Source organism: Oryctolagus cuniculus, chromosome 17, assembly GCF_964237555.1.
Source record: "Oryctolagus cuniculus chromosome 17, mOryCun1.1, whole genome shotgun sequence".
Lineage (NCBI taxonomy): Eukaryota > Metazoa > Chordata > Mammalia > Lagomorpha > Leporidae > Oryctolagus > Oryctolagus cuniculus.
Genome location: NC_091448.1, coordinates 63,692,354 through 63,717,662, shown reverse-complemented (window position 1 = coordinate 63,717,662; position 25,309 = coordinate 63,692,354). Strand labels below are relative to the sequence as shown.

Here is a 25,309-nt window from a genome sequence, read left to right as displayed (position 1 = left end):
GTGTCTACACTGACTTCTATAAATCAGTGAGAAAAGGATAAATTATTCAAGAAAAAATGGGCAAAATGTATTGTCACCATAAGAATAATGAAAACCTATGCAGGTATACTAGTGCTTTGGCCAAGCGCCCTCTGCTGAAATCTTTCCAAGTACTGAATGGATACAGACAATTTAAAATCAGAGGGACTAATGTGCTGATGTGGAAAGCCTTTTGGAATACAGCATAGGGTAAAAGTGCCGATCACTGAGCCAGGAGCCAAGCATTACCTCCATAGGAAAAAAAAAAAAGAGAGGAGGTTGGAAGGAAAGACGCACACCTGGGTTACAGGTAATAGAGTGAGGACCAGGGGATGATGAGGGTGTGTGGGGGTTCATACTTTCACATTTTATCCTACATTCTGTGCACTTTTTAAAAAGTGGAAAGGTGCTCATAATCGATACTTGTTTACAAGAAGCTGTTAAATGACTTATATTTAGCTTCAACTTTGAATTGCTGTGAGTGCTTAGCTTTAACTCTGTCCTCACTCCTCAGCAACAATGAACCTATTTGTTTTAGGTACACATTTTCCTGGAAGCAGGAGCAGCAATAAAACAGATACCTGTATGCTCACCTGCCTGGTGGATATGTCCTCTCGGGTTACTTTATGCTCATCAATAAAAAGTGCCTAACACTGAACACATCTCCCACTAACGGGCTCTTCTTTCTGACTGCTGTGCTTCTGCCTTATAGACCACCATCATTCTCGCTGTCATCCAGGGAAAGACTGTGGAGTCACGCATTTTTATTTTCTGTTACAATCCATCACACAGTTCTTTAAGCCAGCTTTACAGATGAGGATATTGAATCCAAGCTAAATAACTTGTCCAAAGTCACAAAGCTAATCACTGGGAGACCTGTGTTCAAAGCCAGGCAACCTGGCTCCAGAATCTATCCTTAAATCTGTTGTATCATCTCTAATAAGTCGGGATGAGGGCTGTGTTGAAGAGTGGGATTAAAGCAATGAGGTAATAACATGGTGAATGTCAATAAATAATGAATCAGGAAAAGCAGTAAGGGCAATCACATGAGACTGTAGAAGAGACAGAAGAGAATAAGAGAAGGAGGATCAGGAAAGCTCACAAGCAAAGTGGCCACTTGGGGGTGAACCAACGGAAAAAGGAAGACCTTTCTCTCTGTCTCTCACTGTCCTACTCTGTCTGCCAAAACACACACATACACACACACAGAGTCAACATAAGGTGGGGACTTGAGGAGGGCTCAGAAGATCTTGGGTAAAAGCTGCTGAGACAGGCAGGCTGTAGGGAACCATGAGGAAGGGAGATTCTTACAATATGCTGAAGGTGCCATTGTAGCTGTTGGGCTCTGGTACAGGAACTCTGTGAAGCTTCTGCACTGGGCTGAGGCCAGTGCATGAAAGTGTCTCATCTTTGCAGGTGCAGAGCTCACAGACATTTATGGTGGCAGCTGCATTCAGGGGTTGATCTGTGACTTCAGTTAGGGTTGAGTGCTGAGTCTGAACCTGGCCTGGATGTAGATCTGTAGTCTTCTTCAGGGATGGAGAATGGCCAGCTTTTGCAGTGGGTACCAGAGTTATGGTTAGCTCCATCTTGGAAGGCTGAGCTATGACACTGGTGATGTTGGGTGCTGAGCTTGATGCTGACCTGCTGTTGGAACTGTCATCTCATTGTCCCCTGGGGACTGAGTTACGAGCTCCTTTAGTGGCTCTGTAGACTGAGTTAGGGTCATTTGCATGGTAGTAGAAGGTGTAGCCTCTGTAGTACGTTGTGGAGTTTGGGTAATTTCCAGGTCCAGAGGCTTGACTGTGACTTGAGGCAGGTTTGTATACTGAGTCTGAATCTGGACTGGAGGTGAAAATGTCACCTCAGGGTACATTGGATAAGGAGGAGGAGATATAGACTTGAAGGCTGTAGAATGTTCATCCTGTGTAGTGGGTACCTGAGTTATGGTTGACTCTAACTTCGAAGGTTCAGCTGTGCCACTGGGTGACATTGGATGCGGAGTTTGATCTTGACTTGGTTTTGGAACTACCATCTCATAATAAACTGGAGGCTGATAGACCACTTCATTATGTGGCCCTGGAGGCTGCCCTGAAGTCTCCTGCATGGTTGGGAGTGGTTCACCCTCCACAATGGATTCTGGAGTTAGGGTAAGTTCTACATCAAAAGGTTGAACTGTGACTTCTGTCAGGGTTGGATGCTGAGCCTGAACCTGGTCTGGTTGTGAAAGTACCTCCTCATGGAGCACGGGAGGTACTTTAGTCTTCTTCAGGGCTGTAGAATGTTCAGCCTTCCTGGTACGCTTTGCATTTATGGTAAGCACTGTGTCCAAAGGCTGAACTGTGATGTGAGGCAATGTTGGATATTGAGCTTGATTATGACCCAGTGTTGGAACTGTCACCTCTTGATGTATTGGAGATTGGGTTACACCCTCCATGGGAGGTTGACTGGAGGTCTCCTGCATGTCTGTAGAGGGTTCAGTCACCATACTGCTGGTTTCTGGAGTTATGGTAAGTCCCAGGTCCAGATGTTGAGTTGTGGCTGGAGTCAGGTTTGGAGATGGAGCTGTAGTCTTGCTCAGGTCTGCAGGATGCTCAGCCTCTGTAGTAGGTTCTGTAGTAATGGTAAGTGCCAGGTCTAAAGGTTGATTTGTGACACTGGGTGATAGTGGAGGTTGATTTTGACCCTCATGATGCACTGGTGGCTGAGCTACAGATTCTTTAGGTGGAGTCTCCTGCACATTTGTGGCAAGTTCAGCCTCTGTAATGTGCTGTGCAGTTATTGTAAGTGCCAGATCAAAAGGTTGAAATGTGATGCGGGGTGATTTTGGAAACGGAGCTTGATCCTGAGCTGGTGTTGGAACTGTCACCCCCTGATATCCTGGGGGTTGAGCTATACCCCCCTTAGATGGCCCTGGAAGCTGAACTGGGGCCTCCTGCATGATTGGAGAAAGTCCGCCTTCCATTCCAGGTTGTGTAGTTATGGTGAGTTCCACATCCAAAGGTTGACCTGTGACTTTGGTCAGGTTTGGTTGCTGAGTTTGAAGCTCCTGCTGTGTTACAGATGATTGAGTGTCAGGGAAGTCTTGTGGCTTGGCTGGGGCTACATTTTGCACTGGAGCTTGTTCTGCATTCTTGAGGGGCTCTAGAGGCTCAGCTGGAGAAAGTTCCATCTTTTCAGGCAGTGCTGGAGGCTTGGCAAGAGGAGGCCCAAGCTGGGTTGGAGAAAATTCAACTTGCTTGGTGGGAACTGTAGGCTGGGCAGGTCCTTCCTGCTGACTCCAGTAAGGATAAACTTCTGGAGTGGGCTTTAGGGTTCTGGTAAGGTCAATATCCACATGTTTTGGTTTGGTTTTAGACATCCTTAAATGCTGAGTTCTGAGTATTTCTTCTGGAATATGAGGTGAAAATGTCATATTCATTGGAATAGCATCACTCATCTCTGGGAAGATATCTGAAGGCTGGTTTGTGTTTCCCTGTTGGAGTGGTAATTGGTAAGCACTCACGGGGCGCTCTAGAGGTGGAACGGAAATCCCCTGCTGGCTTGGTGAAGGTTCCTTCAGTTGTTCAGGCTGAGCTGGGACCCCTGGAAGTGGGGAGTGCTCATCCTCTTCTGGGGGCTTTGGCTGCTGAGCTGTGTCTGCCTCCTGGTCTTTCAAAGGCTCATGCTCCGTAGGGAACACTGAGGCGTGAGCTTGGGCTTCCTGATGGATTGGAGAAGGTGCAGCCTCTTCGGGGGCCTGTAAAATTTCAGCTGTTTCCTCCTGCTGGGTCATAGAGGGTTTCTCATCCTGCATAACTTCTGGAGATTGAATTGGCAGTGGTTCAACCTCTTCAAGAGGCGTTGGAGGCAGAGCTGGGACTGAGGCCTGAGTTGTTGTGACCTCGTGGCTGACTGGAAATGTTTCCACTTCTGCTGCAGGTTTTGGTGTTAGGGTCAGCTGCAGGTCTGGAGGTTTAGTAGTCACATTGGGCAAGTCGTACTGCTGAACTTGATGGTGACCGGGAGGTAAAATGGTCACTGTGTGATGACTTGGAGGCTGGGCTGGGACTTCTGTCTTCTTTCCAGAAGATTCAACCTCCTCAGAAGACTCAGAGGGCCGCCTTGGTTGCTCCTGCTCACTGATATAAGGTTCGGTCTCCATAGGAGGGACTGGAGTCAGAGCTAGGGCCTCCAGCTGGCCTGGAGGAGCTTGAGTCTCCACCAGGGCCTCCGCGTACTGAGCAATCTGCTGCTGTTCTCTGAGAGAAGGCTCTGTCTCCACGGGAGGGCCTGGAGGAGGCTGAGTCTCCACCAGAGCCTCCGCATACTGAGCTATCTGCTCCTGTTCACGGGGAGAAGGTTCTGCCTCCACGGAAGGGCGTGCAGTGTGAGCTCTGGGTGCCTGCTGGAATGGGGAAGGTTCCGTCTCTGCAGAAGGGACCGGAGTCAGCTCTGGGGGTTCCTGCTGGGCTGGAGAAGCTTCTGTCTCCAGGGAAGGGCCCAGAGTTTGATATGGGGTCTCCTGCTGGGCTGGAGAGGGTTTGTTCTCTACAGAAGACTCAACATACTGAGTGGGCTGCTCCTGATCACTAATATAGGGTTCTGTCTCCACAGAAGGGCCCGGAGTCTGAGCAGAGCCCTCCTGCTGCACTGGAGAAGAGTCCCGCTCCATGGTGGGCTCCGGAGTTATGGTCAGCGCCACATCTGCAGGCTTGATGGTAACATTGGGCAGGTTATAACGGTGAACTTGATTCTGATCTGGAGACCAGTCCATCCCCTTCTGAATCTGTGGAGTCTGAGCTATGATAGTCTCTTCAGGAGATTCTAGTGCTTGAGCTTGGGGATCTTGCTGTACTGGAGATTTGACTTCCACAGGGAGTGCCGAAGGCTTCTCCGGGGCTTCCAGTTGGCTTCTAGAAGGTTCGATCTCTGGAGACTCAGAAGGCTGAGCAGGCTGCTCCTGATTGCTGGAGGAATATTCAGTGTTCACAGGCAGGCCTGGAGGCTGAGCTGGGGCCCCCTGCTGGCCTACAGATGGGCTGACTTCCTCAGCATACTCTGAGGGCTGAGCTGTGGCATCGTTTTGGGTAGAGAAAGGTCCAGTCTCCTCAGGGAGATCTGAGGTCTGAGCTAGACCCTCTTGAGTCCAAGATTCCACCCTCCCAGGGAATTCCGGAGTCTGCACTGGGGCCTCTTGTTGGGCTGAGGGGAGTCCCACTCCCTCAGGATGCCCCAGAGGCTGAGCTGGAGCCTGCTCCGTGCTTGGAGTAGACTGAACTTCCTCACCTGCCCCTGAGGCTTCTGTCAGCTCCGTGTCTGCAGGTTTCAGTGTGACGCTGGGGAAGTTTGCTTGGAGAGCTACAATCTGAGGTGAGGATGGAGTGTTAAGATTGTGATTCACTGATGCCTGACCTACTACTTCTGCAGTAGCAAATGGATTCTGAGCGGGGGCCTCCTGCTGCAACGGAGATGCTTCTTCCTCGGGCTGCTGCAGGTCTGCACCTGGGCCCTCTTGCTGGGGTGAAGAAAGTTCATCTGGTTCAACGGGCTATGGAGGCGGAACTTGTTCTTCTTGCTGTGCAGAGGAGGATTGGATGGGCTCCTGAGTCTCTGGATTTTGAGTCTGGCCTTCCATCAGGAATTGAGATGGTTCAGCCTGCTCAGAGGGCTGTGCAGGTTCTCCTGGGTTCTCCTGGGATTCTGTAGGAAAACCACCAGGATAGACCCCATAGTCAGCCGGCAAAACTTGATTTTGACCCTGAAGCTTGGCCGCTTTGTCTGGAGTTCCAACACCAACCTTAGGAAGCCGTCGACACCAAGCTAGATCTTTCTTGGGGGTCAGGGGTGAAACAATCAACTTGTTTCCTTGTGAACTCTGACTGTCTAGAGGCGGAACGAGTGCTTCCAATGACTGGTGAGCATTTCCTTCCAGTCGAGGAGGCAGAGCCGGAGGCTGATCCTGATCCCCGTCTAGCACGGGAATCGCCTCTGGTAGCCTCTGTTGTTGAGGAAACCTATTGAAATACTGGTACGGACCAGGACCAGCAAGCTGTTCTGGCTCTGGGGGCAGTTCCAGAAAAAGGAAGCAAACTCACAGTGGACTCTTGAGGCGAGGCCAGCACCCGGGAGGGAGCAGAAGACCCCAGGTCATCAAAGCCACCAGGGTCTGCCATGGGTGTGAGCGAGTCAGGCGATTCAGGTGGGACATTCAAGGAGTGGGAAGACCAGGGCTCAGAGAGCCAAGGGATCTGGACTGGGAGCCCCTGGTCTTCCCGCGTGGGGTCTCCTAAGTGATGGGAAAGTGCAGGTCTCCTGTCCTCACCTTACTCGACTCCTGCTCTTTCTGTCCACTCGGGGCTTCTGTACTCTCATTGATATAGGTCTCGGTCCTCCACTGCTCTGTGTCCCATTCTTCCTTGGCTATCTTTTCTTCCTGCTGCTCACTGAGGAGCTTCATCAGGATGCCTGTTTTGGAGATGAGCTTGGCACAGGGCAGTTGCACCTGGGCCTCAGAGCAGTCCATTTTCAGAGTGCGGATGACGTGAGAAATGAGCCTTCTCACGTCAGTGTTGGGGATGAGGGACTGTAGCTGCTGATTCAGCTGAATTTCAAACTGTTGCCCCTGGGACAGCATCACGGGGTAGGTGAAGCCTGCGGGCGTGGTGGGGGCTTCAGTGCCCTCGCTGGGGTATTCCCACTGTGTTTCCTTGGTTTGGTCCACAGTCGGCATTAGGTCGAACTCGGTCCCAGCAGAATCTGTAGCTGAAGGATCTGTGTGCATTTTGTCGCCAGGGAGCGTTTCTTCATGTGCAGTGGTGTTTTCTGTCAAAACATTTTCTTCGAAAACACGCCCTCCGGAATGGTTTTCCTCCCTAGTGTCTTCTATAGAAGGTTCTCTCAGAGGAGGACTCCCCTGAGAATGCAGGCCTCCAGGGGATGAGAAAGCCTCTCCGGAGGGGGAGTTTATGAGACTCCGCAGTGCAGGGAACGGAGGCCTCTTCCCAGCCGTCAGCCTGTTGAGGGAATTTTTCCTTCTGAACTTTTGACTCAGTTTGGCCTTGGGGGTTCGGAGGACCAGGTGAGAGCAAGTTTTATGAAAGCGGTAATTCTGTCTGGAATGCCAGATTGGTTTCCCTGCCGCCTTATTTTTGGCTCTAGCATTGGCATCTTCTAAGACAAAAATGGTGTAGGTTAAGTCCTCCTTTGTTGTTGATCTCAGAGAGAGATTTTGCAGGGGAGGTAGAAGGCCTGCCCAGGATGTGTTTCTTCAGGAAAGAGGGGGCTGCAGCCTCACGTTCCTTTGTGAGCAAGGGCTCCGTGTGCAAGGAGTTTCCGGCCACCTGCCTGGGCCTCTGAGCCACTTGAAGCTCCTTCAGCTCCCTGGAGCCTGCTCTCCCAAGCCTTCTTCCCCCAATGCTCTCCGCAAAGGGCCAGGTGCCCCGTCTCCTCCCGAGGCTCTTCCTCATCTCCTGGAGGTGCCTTTCCCGTAAGCCCTTTGGCCCCTTGATGACTTTTTTCACTCTCTGCAGCCTGTACCCCACACTTGGCATGGTTGCCAGGCTGTTCTCCTGTGACGGGGCAGTTTCTGATTTCTTTTGGAGGATTTGAGGGTTAAATTGATGACCTAACAGGATAGGCTGCATAAGCATGGCCTTTTCTTCCTTCTTAACCTTATCGATTTTTTTCTTGAATTACTTCATGTAACAAATTCTCCAGAAAATAGAACTTTCTCAACTTATTTCTGTAAGGATGAGAGGGCCTTCTTATGTGGGTTTTCACGTAGCTCAGGGACTTTTCTCTATCTTGCACATTTGAAAAAAGCAGTGTAATGAATGGTAATAATGTTGATTCTACATTTTGTAGATTTTCCTCTGAGAAATAAGGCAATATATAATTCAGTGCACTAATAACATCACTTTCATCGTTGAGGTCCCGCTGTTCACTCATGCGGCCTGGGAAGTCCACACTGTTTCTCTCTGATACTGGGTTCCCTGGCTCAATAGTCAGCTGCTTGCTGGTGTTGTTCTTCCTGGCTTGCAATATCTTCATGAATGCCCCCTTTGGGTTCCCTATAGATGCTTCTTCAACTGTCAAAAAAAGAAGAGACTGCTTTTAGGCACAGAAGACTGATGGGACAGCTTTATGTCAGTCCACAGCCCTACACTCTGATCAATTAAATTAGGAGTCAAATCCAATATTTGGGGTACCATTGAGACTTTAGAGAGAAAAGTAAAACCAAACTCAAACCTATGAAATGGCAACAACAAAGGAGAAAAAGATATTTTTGAGAGTGGCATTCAGAAGAGTTCGCAGTGTTAAAAAGCAGTAACTATGATCAGTATTATTTCATTGGTTTCCAATGACCAACCACTCCAGGCTTAGAATAAGGCTGGAGGACAAATGGCCCCACCCAGCTGCCCCTTCTGTGGCTCTGCCCCTGCTTCTCAGCCACATCATTCTACAGTCCTGCCTCATGCTGAGGGAGCACAGGCTTCCTCCTTCCCTCCCTCCCTCCCTGTGGCCCTGTGTTCTTGCTACCATCACAGGTGTCCATGGCAAGAGATAGGCATGTAAGGGGAGTGAGGGCAGAGGTGGTCAAGCCAAGGGGCCTTGCTCCTCACCTCAATGTGTTCTTTCCCACCCTTGTAAAGGGAGATTAACAATGCTTGTCCTTCTCACCTCTTGAGATGAAGGGAATAATATAATTGGTAGGAAACTGGTCTGGAAGGTGAGCAACACTGTGTAGATGGGTATACAGTTATCACTGTGCTAATGCCTCAGATCCCTGACTGAGATCCGAATTCAAGCTGTCTAAGGAAGAAAGCGGTCACATTTTGGAAGTCACGACATCAGTGGTAATAACCCTCATCTACAGAAGGATACTTAAAAGTACCCGAGTGTTCTGTGGATAGAAAAGCGTGAGACTCAGAGCAGGTTCAGAGTTGGACAGTCTACAAGTGCATGGAGGAGCCTTCCGACTCCATCAGAGGAGTCAGGCAGCCATTTCTGGTTATGGAACCAGAAACTCCCCGGCTCCAAATAAAACAGCATCACTTGTACTCTTTTATACAAGTGCAAAAACAAACAACCGCGGTGAGCAGTGTAGACCTGTTCTATAAGACAGAGGGCCCTTGAGGCCCAACACATAGAAAACCAGTTTATAGACTGTGTGCAAATGAGTTATCATTGAAAAGCAAAGCACCCAAGAGCACAGAACACCACGTGTGTGGTTCCCAACATTGCTTCCTTCCCCTTCCACCTCTTTTCCATGATCCTTTGTGCATATGTAAATTACATAGCGGTAACTATGTTATTAAATTACATAGCGGTGATTGCGAACCTGACTTTCAGCAAGGGAGCAGTGTAGCAATTTAGGGAGTTTAAATCTGAATGAATGAATAAAAATTCAGCAATTAATTACATTGTTACTTTAAACTTGACCCTAAAATTTTAAAATAAGAAATTTAAAACAAATAAAAATTAAAAAAAGATCCTCAGGAAGTTCCGACTCACGGCAATGTGTCGTATTTGGCAGGCATTCATTGTCACAGTGAAGCTTGACGGTGTTGCAGACAACCTCGATAGTATGTTTAAATTGGCAGAGGCAGCAGGCCATATGGCTGGGTAAGATCCTATGAATAGAGACAGAGAATTAAGTTACCTGTAAAGGGGTTCCTTGGGTGGGTCAAACAGGTGAGCCAAGGTGCCAGCAAAGGAGTTCTTGAGGTATGTGGCCAGGACATTTGGGTAGGAGCCTGGTGGCCAATTGTTGGTCTTGAATATGAGAATAAAGGAAGGAGGGAGAGGTGGCCCAAGGAGGCATAGGCATGGAAGTGGGTGTGGTGTATCCAAAATAAAGTCAACAGGGTGAGCATTGGGCACCATGGATCTGTCATTTGACTCAGGGGTGTCTCCTTCCAGTTCACAAGTCTCATTGTGGGTTGGGAGTGCACAGGAGGACTTCCCCCAACCTCTGGAGTACTCTTCTCCATCCCTGTTGGAAGTGTTCACTATTAGAAACTACTCTGGTCCCAGAAAAATGACTGACTGCAGTAATTGTTGGAAAAGATGTGGAGAAAAAGGAACACTCGCTCACTGATGGGTGAGTGAAAGTAATTTGACCAGGCAGGTGTTTAGCCCAGCCATGAAGATGCTGCTTGGGACAAGCACATCCACTTCTGGAGTGCCTGGCTCCATTTCTGATCCCTGTTTCCTGCCAGGGAGTGCCCTGGGATGTGTCAGGTGGTGCTTCCCTAAATACCCAGAAATGGAAAGACTGCAACTTATGGTAGGTGTGTGTTTTTAAGAAACTGTCAGTCTATTTTCATTATATTTTTTTTTCAAATGTATCATTTCGAAAGTTTCTGTGGAAGGAAGAGAGAGAAACACACACAAACACATCTTGTCTTTTTTTTTTTTCTTTTTGACAGGCAGAGTGGACAGTGAGAGACAGAAACAGAGAGAAAGGTCTTCCTTTTGCCATTGGTTCACCCTCCAATGGCCGCCGTGGCCGGCGCATCGCGCTGATCCAAAGCCAGAAGCCAGGTGCTTTTCCTGGTCTCCCATGCGGGTGCAGGGCCCAAGGACTTGGGCCATCCTCCACTGCACTCCCGGGCCATACCAGAGAGCTGGCCTGGAAGAGGGGCAACTGGGACAGAATCCGGCGCCCTGACCGGGACTAGAACCCAGTGTGCCAGCGCCGCAAGGCGGAAGATTAGCCTATTGAGCCACGGTGCCGACCACATGTTTTCATTAGGTAGTTTACTCCCCAAATGTCTGCGACATGCAGGGCTGGGCCAGGCCAAAGCCAGGAGCTCAGAAACTAGTTTGGTTTTCCATGTGAGGAGCAAGAACTCAAGTCCTTGGGGCATCACCCACTGCCTTCCAGGGTACATGTTAGCAGGAAGCTAGGGTGGAGCAGAGCCGGGACTTGGATCCAGGCATTCTGATGTGGGATTGGAGTATCCCAGGTAGTGGCTTAACGGCTGCACCAAATGCCTGCCATCGTAAACAGTTTAATTTTTATTTGTTTTATTTTTTAAAGCTTTTATGTAATGAATGCCAATTTCATAGGTACAACTTTAGGAATATAGTGTTTTTTCCTCCATACCTGCCCTCCCACCCCCACTCCCGTCCTACCTCCTACTCCCTCTCCCATCCCATTCTTCATTAAGATTCACTTTTGATTGACTTTATATACAAAAGAGCAACTCTATACTAAGTAAAGATTTCAACACTTTGCACCAACCCCCCACCCCACAACATAAAAAGTACTGTTTGAGAACAAGTTTTGCAGTTAATTCTCATAGTACAGCTCATTAAGGACAGAGTTCCTACGGGGGGGGGGGGGTAAGTGCAAACAGCTTCATTTCTAATACCCCCAAATTGGAACAACCTAAGTGTTCACAAATAGGTGAATAGATAAACTATGGTAGGTTACACGTAGTGGGCCAGGCTCTTTCTAACCAATAGAATAACCAATGGTTGAGTTGTTACAGATGACTAATGTTACTTCTTTGGGTCCAGGGAAAGCTTCATATAGAAAGGAAAAAAAAAAAGAAATTATCAACTCCCAACTTGACTCTCACTGGGATTAAACATGACAATAGGTCTGATCTGATTTCATCATCATTTAAAAAAATCATCTATTATTTTTCACTTTATGTTTCTGTGTGGGAGCAAACTGCTGAAATCCTTACTTAATGTATACTAAGCTGATCTTCTGTATATTAAGATATTCGAAAATGAATCTTGATGTGAATGGAAGGGGAGAGGGAGTGGGAAAGGGGAGGGTTGTGGGTGGGAGGGACGGTATGGGGGGGAAGCCATTGTAATCCATAAATCGTACTTTGGAAATTTATATTCATTAAATAAAAGTTAAAAACAAAACAAAACAAAAAAAAGAAAGAATGCACTCAGAATGCTAAGCTAGTGTTTTACTAGACTTCAATTCTAACAGGAAATTTTCGTTAAGTCCTTTCTACCCCTAACTTCGTATTTTGAAAATTTTCAAGCCTACAAAAATATCCGAAAGATTGGTGTCATGAGTTTACATGTTCTCTCACTTAGATTCAACTGTTGCTAACATTTTGCCACATTCACTTTCCACGTGTGTGTCTCTATGCACTTCTTGGACAAACCATTTGAGAATGAGCTGTAGATATGATGACCTTTTCTTGCTAAACCTGAAGTCTGCGTCTCCTAAGAACAAAGGCATTCTCCTGCATATCCACAACACTATTATCACCCAGTCAGCTTTAACATTAACATCACCGTCTATTGTGGTCCACATGCAGGTGCTCTCAGTTGTCCCAAACATGTCTTGGCTACTTTTAAATCAGGCATTGCATTTTATTTTCATGGCTCTTTAATTTTCTTCAGTTTAGAACTGTTCCTTTTTTGCAGTGTTTCATGGCATTGGGATTTTTGAGGCATTCAAATCAGTTGTTTTACAGCATGCACCTCAATTTATCCTTCTAAGACCAATACTGAATATAATCACCAGGGAACATTTATTTTTTTGAGTGGCTAAGATTTTTTTTAAAAAGTTTTATTTATTTGAAAGGCAGAGTGATGGTTGGGTGCAGGAGAGAGAGAGAATGAGTGGAGGGAGAGGGAGAGGGAGGGAGAGAGAGAGAAAGAATGAACGTGAATAAATCTTCCAGCCACTGGTTCATGCCCCAAATGGCCACCGCAGCTGGGGTTGGGCTGGGTTGAAGTCAGGAGCCAGGATCCAGGAGCCAGGAACTATATTCAGGTCTCTCCTGGGTGGCAGGGGGTCAAGCACTTTGGTCATCCTGTGCTGCTTTCCCAGGTTCATTAGCAAGGAGCTGGATGGGAAGTGGAGCAGCTGGGACTTGAACTGGCACTCCCATATGGGATGCCAGCATCACAGACAACTTCACCTTGTGCCACAACACCAGCCCCACTAGGGACCATTTCTGGCAGGAACACTGCATCTTGCATAGAGAATGTTGTAGTTTTGCTGCTTACTAAAATGGATGCACTAGGGATGATGTCAGTGATAAAATATTTATTTTTTAGAAGATTTTTATTTATTTGAGAGGTAGAGTTACAAACACAGAAAGGGAGAGACAGAGACAAAGATCTTCCATCTTAAGCTGGTTCACGTCCCAAATGGCCTCAATGGCCAGAGCTGGGCCAATCTGAAGCCAGGAGCCAGGAGCTTCTTCCGGGTCTCCCATGCAGGTGCAGAAGCTCAAGCACTTAGGTCATCTACTGCTTTCCCAGGCCATAGCAGAGAGATGGATCAGAAAAGGAGAAGCCAGGACTGGATCTGGTGCCCATATGGGATGCTGGCACCGCAGGTGGAGACAGCCCACTATACCACAGCGCTGGGCCCCAAATCATTATTTTCAAAAATATTGGCAAATCTGGGGCCGGCACCATGGTGCAGTAGGTTAATCCTTCACCTGCAGCACCGGCATCTCATATGGGCGCTGGTTCTAGTGCCAGCTGCTCTGCTTTTGATCCAGCTCTCTGCTATGGCCTGGGAAAGCAGTGGAAGATGGCCCAAGTCCTTGGGCCCTGCACCCGCATGGGAGACTGGAAAGAAGCACCTGGCTCCTGGCTTCGATCAGTGCAGCTCCAGCCATTGTGGCCATTTGGGGAGTGAACCATCGGAAGGCTTTTTTCTCTGTGTCTCTCTCTCACTGTCTATAACTCTTATCTGTCAAATAAATAAATAAAATTTTAAAAAATATTGGAAAATCTTTTGAAATTGCTAATGACCTGAGGTATAACTTATTCTTACTAGATAATATTTAAGTATTAAAGACCATTGCACATTAATATGCAATAAAGGGGCCAGCGCTGTGCTGTAGCAGGTTAAGCCTTCACCTGCAGTGTCAGCATCCCTTATAGGCACTGGTTCAAGTCCCAGCTGCTCCGCTTCTGGTCCAGCTCCCTGCTAATGCACTTGGGAAAGCAGCAGAGGATGGTCCAAGTGCTTGGGCTCCTGCTCCCACATGATTCAGAATAAGCTCCGACTCCTGACTTTGGCCTGGCCAAGCCCTGGCTGTTGTGGTCTTTTGAGCTAGGAACCAGCAGATGGAAGATCTTTCTCTCTCTCTGTATTTCTGCATTTCTTTTTTCTTCTTTTTTTAACTTTTATTTAATGAATATAAATTTCCAAAGTACAGCTTATGGATTACAATGGCTCCCCCCCCATAACTTCCCTCCCACCCGCAACCCTCCCCTTTCCCTCTCCCTCCCCCTTCCATTCACATCAAGATTCATTTTCAATTCTCTTTATATACAGAAGATCAGTTTAGCATATATTAAGTAAAGATTTCAACAGTTTGCACCCACATAGAAACATACCAGGGGATTCCAATTCAATCCCATCAAGGTGGCATGTACCAATGCCATCTCACTAGTTCCGGTGATCAATTTCTGTTCAAATTGATCATAATGATAGGACTAAGAGCCAAAGGGAGCACATAAACAAGACTAGTGTCTGCAAATACTAGCTGATAGAATAAAAAAGGGAGAGAACGATCCAGCATGGGAAGTGAGATACACAGCAGACCCATAGAATGGCAGATGTCCTAAACAGCACTCTGGCCTCAGAATCAGCCCTTAAGGCACACGGATCTAGCTGAAAAGCCCATGAGAGTATTACAGGCATGGAAAGCCAAAACACTCTGGCAAAAAAAAAAAAAACCCTACATGTATTTCTGCCTTTCGAATAAATAAGTAAGTCTTTAAGAATGCATTAAGGACCATCGCTTATGAGTCACGACACAAGTGAGCTGGCCTGCTTTGTCTAAACTCCTGAGGACTTCCAATAATGAACTCCAGTGTAACAATTGCTTTCAGGTTTTTATAGCCTTGGTTGCACATGGCTCCAGAAAATGCTAGCACTTTTCCTGTCCACTGATGGTCAAGTATGAAAAAAGCAGCTAGAACACCACAGCCTTGGCTAACTGAGAAAGCTTGTTGATGATGAGAGCTTTGACTCTTTGGAGAGGAGGGCCTCTCACTGACCTGGGAGGATCCACTGTGGCAGATGCTGCCCAAGGTTGAGGAAGAGGAGGCTAGAGCAGAAACCAGTGGACTTGATGATGTGGGAAAGTTAGTCAAGGAGGTGATCTGACAGAAGTGATTAGGGCAGGGTATGCTGTGAGAGGCCTTTCCCCATTCTTATCTTGTGGAGTCCGCTCAACTAGCCTTATCATAGTTTCTGTTTAGCTTGTCCAATTGGCAGGGGGGAGGTCACAATGGAAGTTGCAGTGAGTTTATGGTAAAATGTCAGAATAGGGCTCTAAGGAAATCCTTTTTAAAACTTCAAAACTTGAGATACTTCAAACTCTGCATGAAAATTAACTAGAAAGGATCATGGACCTAAATGTAACTCTACAGTTTCTACAAGAAAACAGGAGAAAATCTCTGTAACTTTAGATTAGACAATGGGTTATTTGAAAGATTTTTTTCAGGAAAGGCACAATAAAAGGACAAACCATACAAGATAAAAGTTGCTATAGGCTCATCAACATTAAAAAAAAATTAACTTCTACTCTTCAGAAGGTACACTTAGTAGAGTGAAATGATAACTCACAACCAGAGAGAAGATATTTACTAAACATACATCTGAGAGAAAGTACTCATACCCAGAGCATATAAAACACTCTTAAAACTCCCTAAGATTACCATCAAATTACTACATGGGAACAGATTTGAATAGACACTTGGTAAAGATATTTGCACAACAGTATCGTCAGTTATTAGAGAAGTCTAAGTTTAAACTGCAGTGAGTGTACCCAAGGTGCCAGCGTTAGGATGACTGAGTCCCGCATTTGAGCACTTGCATTTGATTCTTCTCTCTGGTTCCTGATTCCAGCTTCCTGCTAATATAGTTCTTCTGCCTTTCTTTGGTTGAGTAACTGGGGTTCCTGCCACCTACATGGGAGATCTGGGTTGAATTCCCAGCTGTCAATTCCAGCTTCAGCCCAATGCTGGTCTTGGTGGCATTTGGTGAGAGAACTGATTGACTCTCTAGTAACTATTTTTAAATACTAAAAAAACATATAGAGATTCCACTATTTATCTACTGGCAGAAGAGCTACATTAAAAAAAGTTTTATTTTTTAACTTATTTGAAAGAACGAGAGAGAGAGAGAGAGAGAGAGAGAGAGAGAGAGAGAGAAAGAGATTGATTGATTGACCTTCCATCTGCTGGTTCACTTCCCCAAATGCTGATAACAGCCAGGGTTGGGCCAGGACTATGCCAAGGACATAGGTCTCAATGTGTGGGTCTCCTACATGGGTGGCAGAGACCAGAATACTTGAGTTACCATCGGCTACCTCCCAGGGTGCACATTAGCTGGAAGCAGAGTAGCTGGGACTCAAACTTGGCACTCTGATACGGGATGTAGGCATCCCAAGTGGTATCTTATTTATTTATTTATTTATTTATTTATTTATTTATTTGACATGTAGAGTTAGACAGTGAGAGGGAGAGACATAGAGAAAGGTCTTCCTTCCATTGGTTCACCTCCCAATCACCCCCCAAATGGCCGCTACCGCCGGAGCTGCGCCGAACTGAAGCCAGGAGCCAGGTGCTTCCTCCTGGTCTCCGATGCAGGTGCAGGGTCCAAGCACTTGGGCCATCCTCCACTGCCTTCCCGGGCCACAGCAGAGAGCTAGATTGGAAGAGCAGCAGCTGGGACTAGAACCTGGTGCCCATATGGGATGCCGGTGCCACAGGTGGAGGATTAGCCAAGTAAGCCATGGTGCTGGCCCCCCAAGTGGTATCTTAATGCTGTGCCACAATGTCCAGTTTCTAAATGTTTGTTAAAAAAGTTGAAATCTGAGGACTGGGACAACACATGTTGCAACTGCCACTCTCGAACATTGTTGGTGAGAGTGCAGACTGCAGCAGCTACTTGGCAAACAGTTTAGCTGTGTGTTAAACAGTTCAATATACACTTAGTAGGTAATGAACTGTCCTACCCCTAGATCTTTACACCAAAGAAATGAAGACACATATCCACTCACAGACCTCCATGTGAGTGCTGTTAGTGGCTTTATTTATAATTGCAAAAAGTTGGAAAACACAGTTCTATAAGCTGATGAAATGGATAAACTGGTGTAACTACACAATTGGAATATTACTTAGCAATAGGTAGAGGCAGCAACATGAATAGTAGTTTAATCTCTAAAGGATTATGCTGAGTAAAGGAGCCAGACACAAGAGGCTACACTTACTACATGATTTTGCTTATAAGACACTGTGGAAGGAAAAACTACAAGAATAGAAACAGGATGAGTGGTTTGCAGGGCCTGGGTCTGGGGATGGGAGGAGACGATTGATTGGAAAGGACCATGAGGGACCTTTTTGGGTTGATAGAAATGTTCTACATCAGGAATTTGGTGGTGGTTACATAACCACGTGTTTGCCAAAACTCAGCAAACTTTACAGTGTGAATTGAAATACATAAAAATTATACCTCCATAAGCCTGACTTAAGAAAACATGTCTACAGACTTACATGGAAATAAACCTAAGAAAAAGATAACTTACAGGTTTTCCAATTGAAGAGTCATCATGAGGATGTTCTCAACTGTGGTAAGTGGTACTTGTGTTGTTCCCAAGTCTCTGAAGGAGAAAGCCCAAACATTCATGGTATGGACCTCAATAAAAAGATCTGTCTTTAAAAAGGTTGTTTCAGGAAGATGTGGTTACATCAGTTTTGGCTTCTCTATAAAGCAAGACAGCTCAAGAGTTTGTCATGGAGACAGTTCCAGAAAGCCCTGGTTGAAATGACTTTACTATTTGCATCATCAGATTAATGACCTTGGCATTGAAGAGTGGAACCTACACCTTTTTCTGCCATTGTCTTATTTTTCATTTTATACTACATTGACCTCTTTTAATTCTTATTTTTTTCTTTAAAAAATTTACATCTATACCTCTTTGCTTGGGATAGATGGTATTCCTAACATGTATTTGCATGTAACACTGTCTCCCTCTGCCAGCTGTCTTTCCCATGATAAATTCTTTCTCAGTTCTTGCCTCAGTCAATAACTTTTTTTCAGTAACCTAATTTATTTTTTTTCAGTAACCTAATTTAAAATCATGACTTTTTAGCCTCAATCTCAAATATTTAATGTTTGATGAAAATAAAAAAGGATTAGTTTAATACTTACAGATATTTTAATGCTGGCAGTTTAAAAAGATACGAATCTTCAACGTTTTTCAGAGGATTACGATTGAGATTTCTGAAAAATGCAATGGAATTAAAGTTATTGGCCTTTCAATAAGCACAAGATTGTATGAGAAATTATATTCTTTTTTGTGTAGACATTTTAGGCTTAAAATTACTTTCTGTGTACTTATAAATCACCCTTAGAATTCAAAAAGCACTTGTTCTTTGGGAACTACCTATGTCTCTTAGAGGATGAATGGAGAAGAGAAAGAGAAAAGATACAAAAAAATGCATAATAAACAAAAAGTATGCAAAAGAACTTTTTAGGTGAAAAGCCTTAGAAGTGGAGCCAGTGTTTTGCCTAGCAATTAACACCCAGATTGGGATACCTACGTCTCAAATCAGATGCCTGGGTTTGATTCCCAGTTCCAGCTTCTAATTGCAACTTCCTGTTAATGCAGACCCTGGGAGGCAGTGGTGATGGCTCAATTGGTTGATTCTTTGCTGCCTACTTGGAGACGTGGACTGGTTTCTGGTTTCCAGCTTCAGCCTGGGCCTGGCCTAGCCTCGCCCGAGCCATTGCAGGTATTTGGGAAGTGAACTAGTGGGCGGGAGCTGTCTGTGTCTTAAAAAAGAAAGATGTATAGAAGTGACCACACTGATAGGGAAGCCCTTTTTTGTGTAGGAAACACTAATCCTGTGTTCTCCATAATTCAAGGTGCTTGCCTTTCATCTTTAGAAATTTTAAACAAGCCATGACTTAATTCATTTAGTTGATGGAAAAAGAACCCACGTCAAAGCCATACTCTTGTCACGTTCTTCCACTGGTGTTCTCATTTCGCATCACACATCATCACATCACATCACATCACATCACACCACATCATCACGTCACGTCACATCACATCACATCACATCACATCACATCACATCACATCATCACGTCACATCACATCACACTGATCATCACATCACATCACGTCACATTGCATCACATCACATCACATCACAGTCTTTGTTACGTTGCTTGTTGGCCTGTCAGTCTCCTGGCCTGTTAGCCCCTTGAGGGCAGGGAACATATGTTATTGTCTTTGTTATGCCTGTGTGTGGCATAGTGCCTGAAATTTACTGCATGGTTAATAAATATTTGTTGAGTAAAGAAATCACATTTTGTTTCCATACCAATACAATGAATAAATTCGTGTTGTGGGAAATTTCATTCCTAAATGCTGTAATAGATTTTTAAAGTTTTTAAAGCAAGCAAACAAAAACAAAAACAGGTAAAAAAAAAAACTGCCTTTAGTTTAACTCTACTCAAAAACGTACTGTACTGTTACAGACTGTGAAAATAATAACTCTTACAGATGATATTGATTGGGCTGCCAAGCATCTGTGTTCAGCATTCAACACTGGATGTTCCCAATAACCTCTGTGATAGGTATTGTACCCCAGTAGCCTATTGTGATATATATTGTGCTGAGTCACAGAGGCTGTGTAACTTGTTGTAGGTCACTGCACTTGTAAGAAGCAAAGCTGGAGCTGGAGCTCAGTCCTGCCCCAGACTGTGTCTAATATGTGTGCAGAAAAGGGTCCAAATATTTGTCACTTTAATCTGAAGCTTTAGATGACTAAATATAGAAGTACTTTGAAAATTTCATCAACCTTCTCAGGATAGCGCTCATGAAAATTAGTTTCTCTTTTTATTCCTTTTCCCTAATCTTATCCCACAATTAGATATTTAGCTCAGAGTCATTGAGACTAGAGATTTAAAAGCATGTTGTAGGTGACATCAGTGGAAACCTATGTAAACAGTGGAGTGAGAACATCTGAAAATTTATCCCTTCATAAAGGGAACAACAAAATGGTAAAAGTGGTCAGAATCAAGTTTTTGATAATTCTGGAAATTTAACCAAAGGCTTGCAGCAACCTGTGGGGCATTTACTCAAGAAAATTGGCTGACTTTCTCTAAGAATAGTGAGATTTGAGTGGGTTTCGTGTATTTAACTTGCCCTAGACAGTTCCTCCCTGGCAAGCTCAGTGGTAGCCTTAAAAATAGGCTTGGCAGCTTATGACAAGAGCCTCGGGTGATAACTGACGTCATAAATAAGAGTGTCAATTGTTAAATCAACAACAGGAGTCACTGTGCACTTACTCCCCATGTAGGATCTCTGTCCTTAATGTGTGGTACTATGTGAATTAATGGTATAACTAGTACTCAAACAATACTTTATACTTTGTGTTTCTGTGTGGGTGCGAACTGCTGAAATCTTTACTTAGTATATACTAAGTTGATCTTCTGTATATAAAGATAATTGAGAATGAATCTTGATGAAGAATGGGATGAGAAAGGGAATGGGAGATGGGATGACTGCAGGTGGGAGGGAGGTTATGGGGGGAAAAAGCCACTATAATCCAGAAGTTGTACATTGGAAATGTATATTTATTAAATAAAAGTTAAAAAAAAGAAACATCTGCTTTAGGAATAGACTGATGTCTTAGCAATATTTGGGTTTAGGTTTTTGGATTGTGGATTAATTTTATTTTTAATTTGTTGCTTCTCAAAATTTTTTAAAATTATGAGATGTATTACTTGCATACTCACAGTCATATGTAACCATGTGAATGTTGGATAATGTTTGAACTTTGTCTAAGTTATTTTGTCTACATTTGAACCAAATCAGGAATTATAATAAGAAAAGAGAAGTATGTGTAAAATGAGCAACAACAACAAAAAAACCTCAAACTCTCCAAAAAAAAAATAGCCTGTATGCCCAGTATCAGAGAGAGTGAGGGAGAGGGATAGAGGGACAGAGGGACAGAGGGAGGGAAGGAGGGAGGGAGGGGGGGAGAGAGAGAGAGAGAGAGAGAGAGAGAATGAAAATGAATGGAGATGAGGGCCGGCACCGTGGCTCACTAGGCTAATCCTCCGCCTAGCGGCGCCGGCACACCGGGTTCTAGTCCCGGTCGGGGCGCTGGATTCTGTCCCGGTTGCCCCTCTTCCAGGCCAGCTCTCTGCTGTGGCCAGGGAGTGCAGTGGAGGATGGCCCAGGTGCTTGGGCCCTGCACCCCATGAGAGACCAGGAAAAGCACCTGGCTCCTGGCTCCTGCCACCGGATCAGCGCGGTGCGCCGGCCACAGCGCGCTGGCCGCGGCGGCCATTGGAGGGTAAACCAACGGCAAAGGAAGACCTTTCTCTCTGTCTCTCTCTCTCACTGTCCACTCTGCCTGTAAAAAAAAAAAAGAAAAAAGAAAATGAATGGAGATGAGCATGCAGAATGAAGCTGAGCTCCTCCAAAGTGCATCCCAGTGAGCTGTCAGAATCTTGGGCCATCTTCCACTGCTTTCCCAGGCCATAGCAGAGAGCTGGATTGGAAGTGGAGCATCCAGGTCTCAAACCGGCACCTATATGGGATGCTGGCGCTTCAGGCCAGGGCTTTAATCTGCTGTGCCACAGCACCAGCCGTGTCTCTGACTTTCAAATAAATGAATAAATCTTAAAGAAAAAAGTAAAAGAACAAAAAAACCCTAAAGCCAATGAAGAGAATACTTTAAGAGAAGCATACGGTGCAGAGGAAGAATTACCTTAAGAGAAAAGAAGACCTCTTGCTACACAGATGAGAATATGGTGCAGATGAAAAGATTATGAGAAGAAAAGTGTAATAGTTGCAGGAAGTGACAATGTGAAAACTTGTGAACCCTTACAAAACACCCCCAAAGGGCAGACCTGAGTTGTTCTCTTCATCTGTAAGGTTTATGCCTCTCTCTGAGTTTGGGGAGATGCTGTTTGGATTCCAGGACACACCACAGAGGGAGGACTGTGCCAGCAGTGTGCAAATGCAGGTGTATCCACAGCTTGCCTGAAGGAGGCTATGCCCATGGCTGACCTTCAGTGTACGACCACACCCAGCTCACCTACAGTGTCAACAGTGGGGCGAATATCTGAGGAGGGAGAAAGCCTGGACTCTCCTCCTAGTCACCCACAGTGCTTGTGAGTAACAGACGAGTGAGCATGTGGATGTGCTCTGTCTGGATAAGGGAGCCCCTCTCTACACTCTAGAGTCCTTCCACTACTAAACTATGAAACTTGTTTTGTGAGGACCAATGAAGTGACTAAAACAATTTTTAGAAAGAAGCCAATGAGTTAAGACTTAATGTACATGTGTGGGGAGCAACTGGGAGCAACTCGGACTAGACTAAGTTACTGGAATTAAGACTTATTCTATGCATCTGCTCTCCCACAATATGGCGCTGGGAGAGGAGCAAACAGCTTCTACCCAGCTGCCTTTCACCAACTTGACAAGCTGTAGGAGCTGCTCCTGATTGGAGGAGAGCAGCGTACTCGGCGTGTGGGTAGCAGAGTTGGGATTGGTGGAAGAGGACTATAAAGGAGGAGAGAGACAACATGCACCAGGAACATCTATCTGAAGGAACACCTGTGCAGCCCCCGAGAGAGCCGGCCGGCGGTGTGCCGCTCCCCCGCAGAAGTGGGGAAAGCGGCAGGGGGAAACGCCCTTCCACGGAGGTGGAAGGGACGGTAGCCAACCCGGGAAGAACCAGCAGCAAACCTGGGGAGGGCCGAGCAGACGAAAGAACAATGCAGGGTCCTGTGTCGTTCCTCCACGAAGAGGGGGAGCGACATAATGGTGCCGTGACTCGGATAGGAAACCTAGGAGGGAAGAAGAGGGAAGAAACGGGAAGAAGTGGGAAAATACCGGAGAGAGAGACTAGCAAAGAACCTAGGGAAAAGCCAGATGGAAAAGGTGCCGGAAGAAGCTATTGAAAGCCTAGGCATAGACTCGGATACGGACTGTGGGAAAGAAGTTAGGATTTAAAGTGAAAGCAAGAAGAAACTTAGACTCAGATACGGACTGCAGGTTGAAAGCGAAAGTGAAACCTAGAAGAAACTTAGACTCGGATACGGACTGTGGGGAAAAGCCAGGAGAAATGAGAGGGGATTGCTGTTGGAAGAAAAGTTAGGAAACATACCGGGTAGAGAAAAATGTTAGGGAGGATGAAGCCGCGGGGGGGCAGGCTGAAGCGGAGACGTAAGCTAGCTTGGAATTCTTCAAGTCAGCCCGGAGAGCAAAAGGCGAAAATCTGGAACCAGAGGCAGAGACGTGGGCCGCCAGGTTGGAATCCGTCAGATTAGCCCGGGGAGCAAAAGACGGGAAGCCAAACTGGGGGGCGCAGATGTGAGCTAGGTTGAATTCACCAGGTTAGCCCGGGGAACTTGGACTGAATGCCGGTGGCGGAAACGTGAGCTGGGCTGTGTGACTCGCGGAAGCCGCCACGCGCAGAGAGAGCACGCGGGGCACAAACAGGGAGAGCGCACGGGGTGCGAATAGAAGCCGGTAAGCTGCGCAGAGCCGGGAAGCCGCTGCAGGGCGGGCCCCGGGAAGCCGCACAGAGCCGGGAAGCCGCCGCGGGGGAGGCGCCAAGAAGCAGCCTCGGGGCGGGCGCTGGGAAACCGCGGGGATAAGAGAAACAAGTTTAGAAGTAAAATGAGAGAAATAGGAATGCTGGCAGATAGAAGTAAAATAGGAGAAATAGGAATGCCCGGAGGTAGAGAAATAGAGAAAAATAAGGCCTCCCCACAACACGGCAATGAGAGAGCTTGGATTCGGTCTGCCTGATTAGTAAGACGATAAGCACCTGCGGGCAGCTAGCAGCTTATGCGCTGCAGGTCACCGAAGACAGGCACGAATTAACATCAATAAGTCTCCCCACAATACGGCAATGAGAAGGCTTGGATTCGGTTTGCCTGATTGGTAGGGCTTGTAAGCACCTGCAGGCAGTTCTAGCAGAGCAGAGCATGCGCTGCAGGGCACCGAACACAGGCACGCATCAGCGCCTAAAAACCTCCTCACAACATGGCGAAGAGAGGACCCGGATTCAGTTTGCCTGATTGGTAGGGCTTGTAAGCACCTGTGGGCAACTCTAGCAAGCAGAGCAGTGTGTGTGCTGCGGGGCACCGAAGACAGGCGCGTATCAACGCCAAAAATAAAAAGAAAGGGGGATCTGTGGGGAGCAACTGGGAGCAACTCGGACTAGACTAAGTTACTGGAATTAAGACTTATTCTATGCATCTGCTCTCCCACAATATGGCGCTGGGAGAGGAGCAAACAGCTTCTACCCAGCTGCCTTTCACCAACTTGACAAGCTGCAGGAGCTGCTCCTGATTGGAGGAGAGCAGCGTACTTGGCGTGTGGGTAGCAGAGTTGGGATTGGTGGAAGAGGACTATAAAGGAGGAGAGAGACAACATGCACCAGGAACATCTATCTGAAGGAACACCTGTGCAGCCCCCGAGAGAGCCGGCCGGCGGTGTGCCGCTCCCCCGCAGAAGTGGGGAAAGCGGCAGGGTAAACGCCCTTCCACGGAGGTGGAAGGGACGGTAGCCAACCCGGGAAGAACCAGCAGCAAACCTGGGGAGGGCCGAGCAGACGAAAGAACAATGCAGGGTCCTGTGTCGTTCCTCCACGAAGAGGGGGAGCGACATAAATGAATGAAGCAGAAGAAATAAAGTATACTTAATGTTTAGAATTATCAATTACTGCTGATTTTCCATAATATATTTCATTTCTGATTTCACTGAAAGATTTGATGAGTATTACTATTCAAAGAATGTTATGTCACTGGTAAGCTCTTGGCATGTCTTTGAGGTAGATTTCATATTCACAATAGATTGATCCTACCACACTGTTGTTTTACACAGAGACTTCATTCAGAAGAATGTTTACTGGGCTGCATGTAGTACATGCAAAGTAAGGGTGAATGCAGATTTTGCTGAGCATGAGCCTAACCTAATTTGGGGAATCCCTTATAATGAAACATGCAGAATTATGAATATAAAAATTGCTCCAGCCCCTCCCAGGACCTTGGAAGGGGCACGTGCAAGCGTAAAGCCTTGAAGCTTAGGCTCCAGTTCATGATGAATCCAGCTCAGCTGGCACTCTTTTCTGGACTCTGTAATGCAGTGAACAGCATTGTTTTCACTTTAAAAACCCTCATCTTTGGTCATAAGATCACTGGTGTCTTCCTGGGGCAACGGGGATAGCAAAAGTTTCCTTGAAGCAGATTAGCTTTGTCTAATAAAAGAATATGTCCCCAAATAAAGGAGACCCGCTCCCAACACACACTTCG

General features: G+C 46.2%; 2 protein-coding genes across 2 annotated transcripts in view; both read right to left on the bottom strand.

Annotated features, from left to right (window-relative positions):
• LOC138846270 (zinc finger protein 585A-like) overlaps positions 1-25,309 on the bottom strand; it is a 216,848-nt gene that overhangs the window by 98,906 nt on the left and 92,633 nt on the right.
• LOC138845929 (leucine-rich repeat-containing protein 37A3-like) overlaps positions 1,291-25,309 on the bottom strand; it is a 38,350-nt gene continuing 14,331 nt past the window's right edge. The window contains exons 3-4 of the mRNA XM_070059980.1: positions 6,503-6,622; positions 1,291-5,548 (exon numbers count right to left, since the gene is read on the bottom strand). Coding sequence (XP_069916081.1) covers positions 1,622-5,548; positions 6,503-6,622 — 4,047 coding nt within the window. The 3' untranslated portion in view covers positions 1,291-1,621. The remainder of the gene's footprint in view (positions 5,549-6,502; positions 6,623-25,309) is intronic.